A 13,158-nucleotide genomic window follows, 5' to 3' on the forward strand; every position below is an offset into this window, starting at 1 on the left:
CTGCTGGTTTCTTTGCAGATGGTCGAACTCCAGAACCGGCTGTCTGAAGAGTCTAAAAAGGCAGACAAGATGGAGTTTGAGTACAAACGGGTCAAAGAGAAAGTGGACGCTTTACAAAAAGAAAAAGATGTATGTACAACTCATTTTACTTCTACAAGTAAATCAAAACAAATTTTGTATATCTAACCAGAATAATTTAAAGCAGAAAGGTGTGTCTGACTTCTTAATGTAGCACACTGTTTGATAAGTAGGAATATACCGCAGCTTTAGAAAATTAGTGGATTGATTGAAGGATTCAGTATGCACTTTGGAGATTTTGAATTCTACTACTCTCTATCGGACCATTTCTGTTCTAACTTCTTTCACCTCTTGTTTCTCCTTTTTAGCGTATGCGGACGGAGAGGGACTCTCTGAAGGAGACTATTGAGGAGTTGCATTGTGTGCAAGCCCAGGAGGGACAGCTTACATCAGGTAGACAGTGGTTCCTAAACAGAGGCTGAGCTGGCACTTCTCTTAAGAAGTGAGGCCTGTGGTCCCTGGGATGGGGGTGGCTAGAAGAAAACAATGTACAGTGTTTTTCAATGCAACCAAAACTATGCAAATTTTGTGAAAGGACGTCCAGGTACTGCTAACAATAAATCTACACCAGACATAACAACTAAACAAAGGGAGGAAAAACATCACATGTATATGTAGTTCTCATTTTTACCTATGCAGTGAAGAGAGCCGCACTCTGTCCTTTGCCTTGCCATGTGAGAGGTTTTTGTGGAGTTGCCTCAATCAAGACAAAATATGAATCAAAGCTGGACACTGAGAATGAAGTAAAGCTGCCAGTCTAACAGCACAGAAGCTCAGCAGCGCATAACAAGCTCAGAATGTAATTGAAATTATAGCAGGACTGTAAGCATAACTTTTAAAAATGTATCATTTTTAAGGAGTTGATTTAGATTCAAACACATCTGTTTAAAGCAATGATCTATTGACATCCTGAAAATGTGGAAGTTTTATGTTGCAGGAATACTTTTAGTTGCGTTCACTGTGATAGCCACTTATTTTTCTCAGTTTGTTGTTACTTACTGAAGTAGCTATTCTGTGCTTTTTGCAGAAAAATATTGTAGCAAAACCCTTAAACTTCAGGAATCCATAAGCTGAGAGCATTACTGACAGGGTTTTCAGTGTATATCAGTGTTATGTTAATGTTTTGATGTGTGTGGTTGTGGGTAGGTCGACTTCAAAATGTTTAAATTGTTATAATCTGCCAAAGAGGGACCCGGCAGAAAAAAGTTTGGAACCACTGTTTTAAGTGGAATATGGCTACTTTTTGTTTACCATGCAATAACACTGACTTCTATATGTTTTAGGTTTGTTCCCGTTGACAAGCAATGATGGCTCTGATTCTTTGGCTGCAGAGATCACCACCCCAGAAATTCGGTATGAATTTATATCCGTGTGATTTTTTTGGTTTGTTGATGATATGAAATTTTTTGGAACATATTTAGTACTTACCTGCTGCAGATAAGTAAATGGTGAGGCCTTTATGGGGGAGAAATATGACATCAAAGTACTGCATGTGTCAATAAGAAGGATTTGAGTTTTGGTTCAAATGGATTGTCATCCATATTTTTTCAAAAGTAGTTTGTTTCCAAAGATGAATGGTATCTTATGCTGGGATTTTGCTGCTCAAACACACCTCAGCTGGTTCCCCTGCAGGTGTTTCTGAGCTTGTCTGTGTGGGTACCCGTCAGTGTGTTTTGAGTTTAGTTTGTCTGTCATGTTGTTGTTCAGTTTGCAGTCAGATGGTGTTTATTGCCTGTCCCTCTTCTTTTCTCTTCCGTTGTAAGGTAGACGAGTTTGGCCTGTCTGTAGTGACTTATGTAATAGTAGAGTGTGTGAGAGTTACATCAGCTTGACTGCTGCTTTCCAAGAGGGCTGGGTTCTCTGCTGGCAGTATACTGTGCCTGGTTATTTATTGAACCAAGAATTTACCTTGTAATTCTTGTCTACTAAAATCTAAAAATAGGAAAAAAACGATTAGAATCAAGGTAACCAGGTGCAGGCCAGCTATTCACAACACTCAATTCAGTTCAATTCAAACCTTTATTTATTCTTAAATGGACATTGAGGTATCCCTCATTTCCAGTGTCATCAAGATTACAAGCACATTAAAACAAGCAAGAAAAAACAACAGTCAAAACCAGCAGAAATCAATCAAAACAATCACATTTGGAAACAAAATGACTGGAAACCAAGGTCTTAAACTCTGCAAGAGAGGTTAGGACTTCAGTCTTTAGAGTTTGTTGGAGTTTGTTCCATGAGCTTGGAGCATCGAAGGAAAATGCAGTTTTACCAAGTTCAGTAAAAGCTCGGGGAACTGTAAGAACTAACCAACCAGTGGAGCCGGTCGTGTTAGAGCTTGAACTCCACTCCAACAAGTCTAAGATGTAAGGTGGTAGTTTTCCAATGAAGGCTTTAAAAATGTATTAAAAAACAATGTCTGTTGCGCCTGTTTTCAAGGGAGGGTCAACCAGCCTTCTCATATAGGACACAATGATGAGTGCTGTATCCATCACCAGTTATAAATCTAAACCAGAGTGATAGACAGTGTTCAAGAGCCTGAGCGTTGAAGCTGCTGCATGCCTGTAAATTACATCTCCATAATCAATAACTGAAAGGAGCACAGCTTCAACTATTCTCTTCCTACAAGACAATGGAAAACTTGATTTATTTCTGTACAGGAAGCCAATTCTCAAGAAGTGCTCAAGAAGTACTGTAAGGATGATGTATTGAAGGCTGGAGTGATGTCATTTGCTGTAAGATAATGCAATACTGATATTTCATCCAAGATATAAAGTAGAGAGAAAAATCATGATATGAAATTAGCAGCTGTCTTTTGGGGATTCATGTCAGTTGGTTTTCTGAGGGTGCGAAAACTCTTCATTCAGCCAGATTCCTCCTTTTTAAGCAGTATCTGCGATAGATCAGTCGGGTCTTTCTGTAAAATATAAAACAAGAAAAAACATGTCTGACTGTAGTTTTTATCTCACTCTGCTATAGAATAGCAGAATCAGACCTCTACCAGAAGAAATGTAGTTGTGCTTACATAATAATTTATCCAGAAAGCGATATTAGGAGATTCTCTCAAGTCTTCAACTGCTTTTCCTGGCCGACCCTCTTCTGACTAGCAGCTGTGAGTTCATCTGGAAACATTTAGCCAGTTCCTCAACAGGAATCGAGTCAACAACCACACCCTCAAAAATTTGATCTAAGAGATGGTTCGGGTAAAGTTTTTGTAGTATCAAACAAGCTTATGTGTTCGGTGCCTGGACTGATGATTGAAATGACGGACATGCTTTTCTTAAAAACAAGTAAAAACACTCTGACACGTTTAAAGTATGACCAAGCTCTTACATTGTGATAATGTTTTCATACAAAGAGACTGTCTGCTGTCACCACATCCTTATCTTTCTGTTTTGTGTATTTTACTTTTTGTACATTTGCGTATTCTTATTTTGATTTTATTGTGGCAAAAATGTTAACAAATGGAGTAAAAGTCGATCAGATCTACTGAAATTAAACTGAACTTGTGCAGAGGAAGAGCAACAAATTTAAACTGTGTACTTGCAATCATCTTGTTTCTTTGCAGAGAGCATTTGATTCGTCTGCAACATGAGAACAAGATGCTGAAGCTGGCCCAGGAAGGATCAGACAATGAGAAGATTGCACTGTTGCAGAGTCTACTGGAGGACTCTAACAGGAGAAATAATGAACTGGAGACAGAGAACAGGTCAGTAAAGACAACAGAAACATGCAGCCAGGCAGCATTGGCACTAAGAGATAAACCTTTTTACAGTTGCCCTGGAAAAAGACTTAAAGGCCTGACTTGATGGTGCTCATGCTCATCTTTAAATGTATAAGAAAAATCAAAATAAAAATCTAGTAAAACTCTAAAAGCTTTTGGTGTATTTCTGCACTTTCAAGAGCTACATTTTCAGTGTGAGCTGTTTCTTTGTGTTGGAACATGGATCAATCTCACATTTTTCCTACAAAGCATTTCTTTGTCTGTACTGGAATGTCAGTGAAAAGCGGCCTCCTCAATGTTTAATCCACCACTGTTCAGCTTTCATTTTGTTCAGTGTTATATTAAAATCATATTTTAGACTTAAATTTGGTGCCTTTCATTTAGGTTAATAAACCAGCGCCTGATGGAAGAGCAGAGCCAAGTAGAGGAGCTACAGAAGAGTCTTCAAGAACAGGGTTCCAAAGCAGACGATGTGAGTCACTTGTTCTACATTTATATGTTCAGTTCATGGATTAGGCCATCACATCACTCCTGGTTAACAAGTCAAACAATTAAAAGCAGTACAACTCTCCTTCTGAGGGCTTATTTTCTCATCTCTTGACTTTAAAAGATGTTTTAAACTATTACGTTTATTTGTATAGCTCTTTTGTAGATTTAAAATCATGAACTTTTTGCTTACTGTTTTCAGTTGGAATTTTTTGCAGCCCACCATCATTGTAAATCCTGCCTTAAACATTTACCTTTTCACTTTAGATGATCAGAAAAAGTATCTACGTATCTTATGCATGCTCTGACTTGAACAAAATAAGAAAAAAAAAACACATGCTGGCAAAACTGATCACTCTGAGATTTATGTAGAAGGGGGTAGTGTCAAATGACGGCTACAAAGATGGGATAAGATATTGACTTAAAAAACATATTAGACCATCCACGTGTAACATTTCTTGAAAATAAGTGAAGTACTCATGCAATTTCTTTTAAATCATGCTCCAACTGTCAGACTATAGTAAGTACATTTTTTGCAATTTATGAAATATTCCCCCTTGTTAGATGATCTAAATCAGGGTGTGCGATTAGTCTTTTATGTCCTCCAACAAATGTGTAGTGTCTCAGAATGTAATCCATTTGCACATTGTTAAAAAGAGAACATAATCATCTGTTTATGCTGTGTAGAGCATGTCTTTTTACACATGTCAATGATAAGTAATGTAACAGCCAGGAAACCCCTCTACTTGGCAAATTTTAGCCGTGTACCATGCATTTTACTGCTGTTGTGCATATATTACACTGAGATGCTACACACAAGAGAGCTTTATCCTCTTCACCTGGAGTCAGAATTTCTCAGCTCTTCTTTTCCTGTTAGAGGTAGAAAAGCATTTCCTAGAAAACCTTTAAAATCCAGCTGTTTTCTATTTCATTTACCCTCTAGATAATGACTTTCCTTCTTCCTTGATGTTATTACATTTCTAAACTAGAAGTACTCTGCGTAATTCTGCTTTCATTTTAATTTTTTCTGCGTACCACCTTCCACACCAGCTAGATAGTAGATCTGCATTTGTAATCAGAATTCCTCATAGAAGTTTCAAAGTGGAGAACTACTCCTTTGCCAGTCAATATTTCTGATTGTCCAGCCTGAAAGAACTTCACTCATCCCTTGTAGTAAAACACAGATATTGTCCACACTTTTTAGTTCTACACTGCCCTCTGCTGGATGAGAAGAGGAATGTGTCTTTTTAGTATTTGTAGGTGGTTTAGATCAAAATGTTTCCAAATGTAATAATGATCTGTTATTTTTCAGTCTTCCATCCTGAAGAAGAAATATGAGGAGCACATGTAAGTTGTTGACTTGAATGTTTTGTTTTGTCATAGTGACATAAAATATGATGTAAAATAACTTCTTAAGCCTTATTCAGCTACTTTTGGAGTGGTATTTTGATTTTTGTCCTTTGTCAACCCTTCAGGGAGAAACTACGAGAGTTGAACAACGAGTTACTGAAGAAGAATGCCCTCATTGATGAAATGGAGCCCAAGTATAACGCCAGCTGTGAGTTTGAACTCTGCTGCATTCTCAATATGTGAAGTGGAATTATCCCTTTTCTGTTGTGGTCATTTCTACTATTATTTAAGTGTTTAAGAAGGCTTTAATGCTCCTTTTTTTCTCTTAGCTCAACGAGTGGAGGAGCTAGAGGATGCATTGAAGAAGAAAGATGATGACATGAAGCAGATGGAGGAGAGGTATAAGAAATACCTGGAAAAGGCGAAAAGTGTAAGTTTATGTTATTGAAAGCAACTGGTAAATTACCTTTTCTGCAGTGATGATTTTTACTGGTAGGTGAAATGATTAATTGTGTCCACTCCAGGTCATTCGGACCCTGGATCCCAAGCAAAACCAAGGTTCAGGTCCAGAGGTCCAGGCCCTGAAGAACCAGCTACAGGAGAAGGAGAGGATGTTACACTCACTAGAGGTAATCAAGTTTCAGTCAGATCTGATTTAGGTGGCTAACTGGAGAAGACAGCGTTTTAAACTGTACAACATGATCTCAGTTACATAGCTGTCTGTTGCTTATTTTGTGTGGCTTTATGTTTCCTCCAAACAGAAAGAGATGGACAAGACAAAGGGCCAGAGAGATTACGAGGAGAAGCTGATCGTTTCAGCCTGGTACAACATGGTAAGAAGGACTCCCACATTCTGAGACTTTTACATTAGTCAAATGTGCCAGCAGTTTTGACAGTGTTTTTTCCTTTTTAGAAAAAAGCTATAATATACAAAAATATTTAGCTTGGTCATGTAGACTAGTCACACATAAGTCATAACACACTTAAATTAGGGATTCAACCCCTGGTCGGACAATACAAGACTATTCTAACTGCACTATTTATGATTTTTATGGACACAAATATCCAAATTTATTGATCCAGTGAGTTACTTTGAGATTTATTCATTTGGATTATGATGAAAATGCTTATTATTTACAGCCACATGTCTGAAATTGCTGAGCCAGACACAGCATTATAGGTGACTGCCAAGGGTAAACTAAAACCACAGATTTGTATGTTATTTTATTTTGATTATTTTCACATCTCTAAAGGAAAAGTCAGAGAACTAAATAAGAATAAATCACACACCTGCTGAGATACAACCCTGTTGTGGGCTGAATCTCAAAAGCTCACCCAAAGAGATCTTGTCCAAGAGTCTTGGACAGGTTGAGCAGAAGGTGATGTTCCTTCATCCATGTAAAAATTTCAACAGGATGAGATTTGAGTTCTTTTTGTAAACACAGCCAACAGCTCTCACTGAAGGTGGAGGCAGGGTTCTTTGGCCAGTGAGTGTATAGGCTTGCCAGCCTCTGCTAATGAAGTCAAATCAGATCAAGCAGGAGATCAGGATTTAGCCTGCCATAAATGACTGTTATACTGCTTTAACCTGCCACTGAGGCTGGCTGGTTGAGCAAATTCCCTTGACACTGCACAGGAATTGGTGGTTTATATCCAATTTATATTTCCTTTCAGACACATCTGTTGTTTGAAATAGTGCAAGATACAAACCTAGTTACACCCCCAGTTTGTTTATATATATTTCTGTAAAATTAACAAAATGTTACTACTGTTACAAACCGATCAGTAGCCTGTGGCAGTGTTCATGAAGTTTAGCTGGTGCTAGTGTTTGTGTTTTTTTCTAATTCATTTAAGTAAATTGACTGACAAGGATTTTGTTGTGACTTTGAATGTGTCTTCATTCCCTCCTGCTCTTATTTTGTTAATAAGACCATATGCATTTGATGTTTTGTAGAAATGAACCATTAAGGCATATTAAATAAGACTTTGTCTTTATTTGTCTCCAGGGTATGTCTCTGCAAAAGAAGGCGGCTGAAGACAGACTTGCAAACACCGGTTCTGGTCAGTCCTTCCTGGCCCGGCAGAGACAAGCCACCAGCACACGTCGCTCTTACCCAGGCCACGTCCAGCCAACTACCGCCAGGTAGATGGCAGCAGGGCAGAAAATAAAGCGACTAGCTACCTTACAGATCCCGTGAACTTATGTAGATGTGCCTTTTTTGAGGCACACTATTACCAATCATTTCTAATGGACTTTCTTATTTCCTTGCATATTGATTTTCTGTTTTTCTTCTTGATCAGATCCATGAGGTAGAGATGCCAGGCAAGGCTGCCCAAATCTGACACCACTTTTTTTCCTGACTAAGCATATTTTACCTTGACACCTGGGATGCCAGGCTTCTCCCCCCTTGCACAGCCCAGCATATTTGACAGGGTCTGACTTTTTCCCACTGGCCTCCCTCAGCCTGTACTCTGAGGCTAACTTTCTACAAACCAGTCATGTTGACTCTAAGGCAGAGAAGAATCACATTTTTCTACCAAGTGTCTGCCATTTTTGTTAAGAAGAATCACTCTACCTGTCCATGCAGTATTTATGCACATCAGTAGCTGTGATGACATTTGAGGTTCACCTTATTTTTGACTGGAGTCGCCAGATTTTCTGTCTTGTGTTAACAGTTTTAAATTTAAAGATGTAGCTTTAAGCAGGTAACAGCAGTTGTCATTTACAAGAGTCAGAGTTGAGACTGTAGTGTTTAATGTAGGAAATATGTTCTTCTGCCATGCCATAATGATTTGATCAGATCAGTGTAGAGGAAACACACAGAGACATAAGAAAATGTATAGTCATCATGTTAATGATCCATTTGCTTGCTAAGTTGTAAGAGGACGCATGATTTGGGAAAAAACACTTAACATTGTCAGTGGTATTTCCTCCTTGAGAAAAGTAAAAAAATAATTCTTCAGCCAAGTTCCAGCTAGTGCAGACAACATAGGAGAGATTGTGGGAAAGATCAATGTGCTGTTCAGTTGTCTTTAATTATTTATATCTTCATGAGCCACTGACACGGAGTGGGAATGGCACCCGTTCACCACTATTTACCAGCATTAATAGGTTGTTTCAGACAACACCCTATGTGCCATACTGTTTAATTAAATAGAGACACAAAGATAATAACTCAGTATAGTCTTTAAATCACATCAAGCATCCTTTCTCACACAACGTAGGCAGAGAAGCCTTTAAGGAAAAAGTTGTGAGAAAGTTAAAGAGGTTGTTTTGGTTAAAGGGATTTGGTTTGTAGATTGCCCTGAATGCCAATAAGGCATTTATTTGTTGTGGCTAATTGCAGCTGACGTATTTATTTTTTAAATAACATTTTAGCGCCAGTTCCTACCATGGAAGTAAGGCTGTTTGGGTTATTTTGAAAAAGCAGTGCACAGTATCGTCCATGTGTCTTTACATCATAAGTTTAAAAAGGTATGCATGTCGCAGCTGTTCCTTCTGTTAACCTTATTTTTTTGTTCTGTTCACATTGCTATTTGTTAAAGGCTCATCATGGACATGATGGACCTTTGGAGGCTTAATTAACCCTGTTCATTTGTTTTGCTTGTGTTTGTTCAAGACCAAAACTTGACACCATCAGGCCTTGCTGTTTGACTGTTATCTCTCTTTCTCCTCCTTCAACAGCAATGTCACTGCATGATGGCAACCCCAATGAACTGGCCTTGCCTGTCTTTGGCAAAAGATGCATGAACTACCTGCCTGCCTGTCTACTGTTTGCATGACTTTGCATTGACTCAAGCCTGCAAATAACCAGCACACCAGCAAGAGCATGAGCACTAACAACCCTCTGCAGTGTCATGCATTATAACCGTAAGACAAGCCTGAGGAGGCTTGAGTTTGGGAAAAGAAAACTCTAATCATCCTGCCCTTAAATTTGACTCCCTTTTAACTTTTTTTCCCACACTCCTTATTGTCTCTGGCTCTTCTCCATTCTGCTTCTTATCTCTCGTCCCTCCTTCACTCCACATGGACATGCCTGCTTGTGTTTCTCCTCTGCATTAAGTCTGTTACAATTCAACTGTCTGTTACAACCATCTACAACAAGGGCAGAGCATGACAGTTAAGTCTGTCGATACAGTAGTTTTCTAATTAATGGGCCTTGTTTTTCTTGTCCTTGTGTTCTACTAAACATGCTGGCTGCTTTGGGATACCTCAATGATATATTTTCACAAATCTGTCTTTATCAGCATAGATTAAGGAGAGTTGGCATTAGTGTGAGTGAAATGTTTGAGAGGTGTAGCCTTGAAATTCAGCCTGCATGACAAAAAAAAAAGGTCATGTCCTCTTTCAATGTCAAAGTGTTTGTTGTCATGGTTCTGCTTGGCCTCTCCACAACATGTTTATAAAAGTGGACTTACCTCAAGTGTTGACAAGTACAATAAGTTAAAGTCTGAGGAAGAGCTAACTGGGCATTACTTTGATGCCGTTCTTCTGGACAGTTTGCAGTATAAGCATAGGATGTGCAAAAAAACAGTGTTTTTAAATGAATAAAACTGTTACAAATATTCTTTTATACAAGGTAGAAAACCCCATTAAGCCGACTTGCAGTTTTGTCTTTAGATTGTCAGTGTTGCATCTATTGCCTGATGAAGTATTGTACGTATAACATGTTGCTGATGTTGGCTGAATTATAGTTTTTTTTTTTTTTGGTCTTGGTAGGAAATATCTGCATTTTTGCCAAAAGGAAAAAATATTATAATACTACTTTTATAAGACAGTGGATTTAAAACTGTAAATTAGCTTGTGTAAGCTAATGTGCAGTACATTTATTTGGTTGGCTAATGCTTTAAAACATGTACAAGGTTAGAATTATAGCAGCAGTTATCAGATGCTACTAATCGATAGTCATTCTCTTTTCCAAAACATTTTCTAAACCTTCGCACTTCGCAGATCATACTAATCGTTCATTTTTGTGAATTAACACAGAGACCGTGTTTATCTTATTTCCATTGACTTCCACAGAGTTATTTAAAGTGATCGTTTTATCCCCTGATAATTGTGCCTTGGTTTGGAAATAAAACAAGAATGGATGACAAACCTCAGAGGAAGAAGTAAAGTCTAAGAAGTCTTACCCACATCATTTCTTAATAAACAAGTAATGTTTGGATAGAGTAGGCTCAATGGGGTTTTCTCCTCTTTTTTTTAACCCATTTTACTCACAGTTGTTATAATGTGTAACCCTGTTTTAATTCATGCTGTGCATTTTTATCTTAATAGCTTATTTATTCTGTTGCCGCTTGTACAGCAGTGTTTTTCATTTTTTATTTTTATTTTACTAGTATTATTATATCACCACTTATACTGTTACAATGGATGTGTAGTTTCCTTATATCAAAATACTGTTAAGTACTTAATCTTATGCAACAGAGGGAGGAGATTTCTCCATCTAATAAAAGACAGTTTTTAGTGTCAGCTCAGATGTGTGTGAAACAGCACGGTAACATTTACCTCTGAACTTTTCAGGGAGTTTCTTAGTCACTATACTAAGAAAAAAACCTTTCACATTTGATTAAATACATAAATATTTTCTTATTTACAACAATAGCACACTTAACACTTCGAAGTAATTGATTTGATTGTAAAATGTGACCCTGTCAATGATTAAACGCTAGTGTCTTGATAAAAATACAGACTGGGGCAATGTTTGAATGAAAAGCCTTGTTAGTGGTTTGGTATCCAGGTGGTTTTAACATTCAATGAAATTAGTGCATTGGTTTAATTGCATTGTGACAAAATGGATTCTACATATGATTTTATATCAGTAATTCAAAACTGTGCAATGTAGTGCGTTGTAAATTCAGCTGCAAATTTCAGAGGTAAAACATTTTTGCCTATTTCCACTTTTCATTAAGATGCACAGCTTGAACAGTCAGTTCCATGGCACACAACTCTTCAACCGTCCACACCCATCAGTCACAGGTTTGGCAGGAACTATGTATATACTGGAACACATCCACATTATACTGTTAAAATCTATATCAGGGATGTTGTTGAACCTCTGTTTTTGTTCTCCCTAAATAAGTCAGTCACTGCATTATGTTGCCAATATATGTGTCTGTATTTATTTGATTTAACAGGTCATCAGTGAGAAGCTGGGAAAAGTTTATAACCTGAGCTCTACAGTCTGCTGTACAGTACACTGTAAGCTACAACCCCAAATCCTCCCAGAATAGTGACAATTTAGAACAAAATACAGAATAGTATTGCAGTAACTGTTAGAAACTTGGTCACAATGTGGTGTATTACTAAAATAACTAGGATGAAACAATAATGCCCAGTGTTCCTGAGTGTTACTTGACTTCTTATTGCACTGGGGGCCAGTTAAAGTGTATTAAAGAGATAAAACAACAACAGGCTGTCAACAGGTCAGAACCCATCACAACGTGTGCAGTGTTTGCTGTATTTTTTTACTCATTGGCACACTGTTCTTTACATATTTGAAGTAGCAAATAACCTTCCATTTGCCAAGTTTTATATTGCTTGTATACAAACACATTATGTACATAATTTATGTGACAGTGGTAAAGGAGGTGTCTGGCTGTTTGAGAATGAGAAATGAAACTCATGTCTAGTTCGATGGATTTCATAGAGTATCTGTCCGACATGGGCCTATTGATAAAAATGTGCTTCCTACACTTGGAAAACTTGGACATGACATTGTAAATAAAGCTTGTATAAAAAAAAAAATGACATTTTTATTTTTTAATTCAGCATGATGACAAATATAAATATTGTTAATGCTGCCAATACCACATACATTTAAGTTGGTTCTTTATGAAAGGGGCAGGGGTGGAAAGTTCCTTATTATATTTACACAAATGACTGTGAGTAGTTTTTAAGGGTACTTGTACTTTTTAAATTCATTTTAATTTAGTTCTTTTACTTCTATTTAAGTTTTAACCAGAGAAACTGTACTTTTACTTGAGTACATCACTCTTGATCTTTTTCCACCTCGGTTGACTACGCAGTAGCACATGGTGAGAGAATGATTCCACATCACATCCCAAAACTGCTGTTTTACTCACTGGAGTGAACTCGGTGAAGTTATCCACTGAGTTAGAGTCAATTCACTGCATTGTTCTTACCAGAGGTGACCCATCTTGCCACAGCTTTTCAAGAGTTTCTGCAGTTCTGTCATTTTGTAAAATATTAAACAGTTAAGAAGCTTAGTTTAACTATATGTAGTGGGGCAACATAGCCCGTTTTAAAGCACGAAATTTAAGTTGATTTGAGTTCAGTTAACACTGACAAATTTGCTGTGTATGTAGTTTAATCATAGAAGTGTCATCCATGAGTACAAACAAAACAGTCCCTTGTTACTCACAGGGGCTTTAACTTGTCATTCTCTTTCTGTTAGATATCTCTTTTACAGTAAGGAGTAACTTTAACACAAAACTCCATGAGCCAGGTGCTAAATTTATTGTTGATTTACTTTTGGTCAGCTGTGGAGAGGATAAATGTT

At 37.5% G+C, this 13,158-nt stretch overlaps 1 protein-coding gene across 3 annotated transcripts in view; it reads left to right on the forward strand.

The window, feature by feature from the left end:
• The window catches only part of hook3 (hook microtubule-tethering protein 3), a 31,370-nt gene extending 18,986 nt beyond the window's left edge, over positions 1–12,384 (forward strand). For 2 of the 3 annotated variants that reach the window (XM_041810620.1, XM_041810623.1), the window contains 12 exons: positions 19–129; positions 387–471; positions 1,362–1,431; positions 3,644–3,784; positions 4,184–4,271; positions 5,598–5,632; positions 5,761–5,843; positions 5,965–6,065; positions 6,160–6,264; positions 6,397–6,468; positions 7,642–7,778; positions 9,321–12,383. In XM_041810620.1, the coding sequence (XP_041666554.1) occupies positions 19–129; positions 387–471; positions 1,362–1,431; positions 3,644–3,784; positions 4,184–4,271; positions 5,598–5,632; positions 5,761–5,843; positions 5,965–6,065; positions 6,160–6,264; positions 6,397–6,468; positions 7,642–7,778; positions 9,321–9,336 (1,044 nt within the window). In that variant the 3' untranslated portion in view covers positions 9,337–12,383. Of the gene's footprint in view, positions 1–18; positions 130–386; positions 472–1,361; positions 1,432–3,643; positions 3,785–4,183; positions 4,272–5,597; positions 5,633–5,760; positions 5,844–5,964; positions 6,066–6,159; positions 6,265–6,396; positions 6,469–7,641; positions 7,779–7,936 lie in introns of all 3 variants that reach the window. The other variant, XM_041810622.1, reaches the window with a different exon arrangement.
• The last annotated feature ends 774 nt before the right edge of the window (positions 12,385–13,158 follow it).

This window comes from Cheilinus undulatus, linkage group 17, assembly GCF_018320785.1.
Source record: "Cheilinus undulatus linkage group 17, ASM1832078v1, whole genome shotgun sequence".
Taxonomy (NCBI): Eukaryota; Metazoa; Chordata; class Actinopteri; order Labriformes; family Labridae; genus Cheilinus; species Cheilinus undulatus.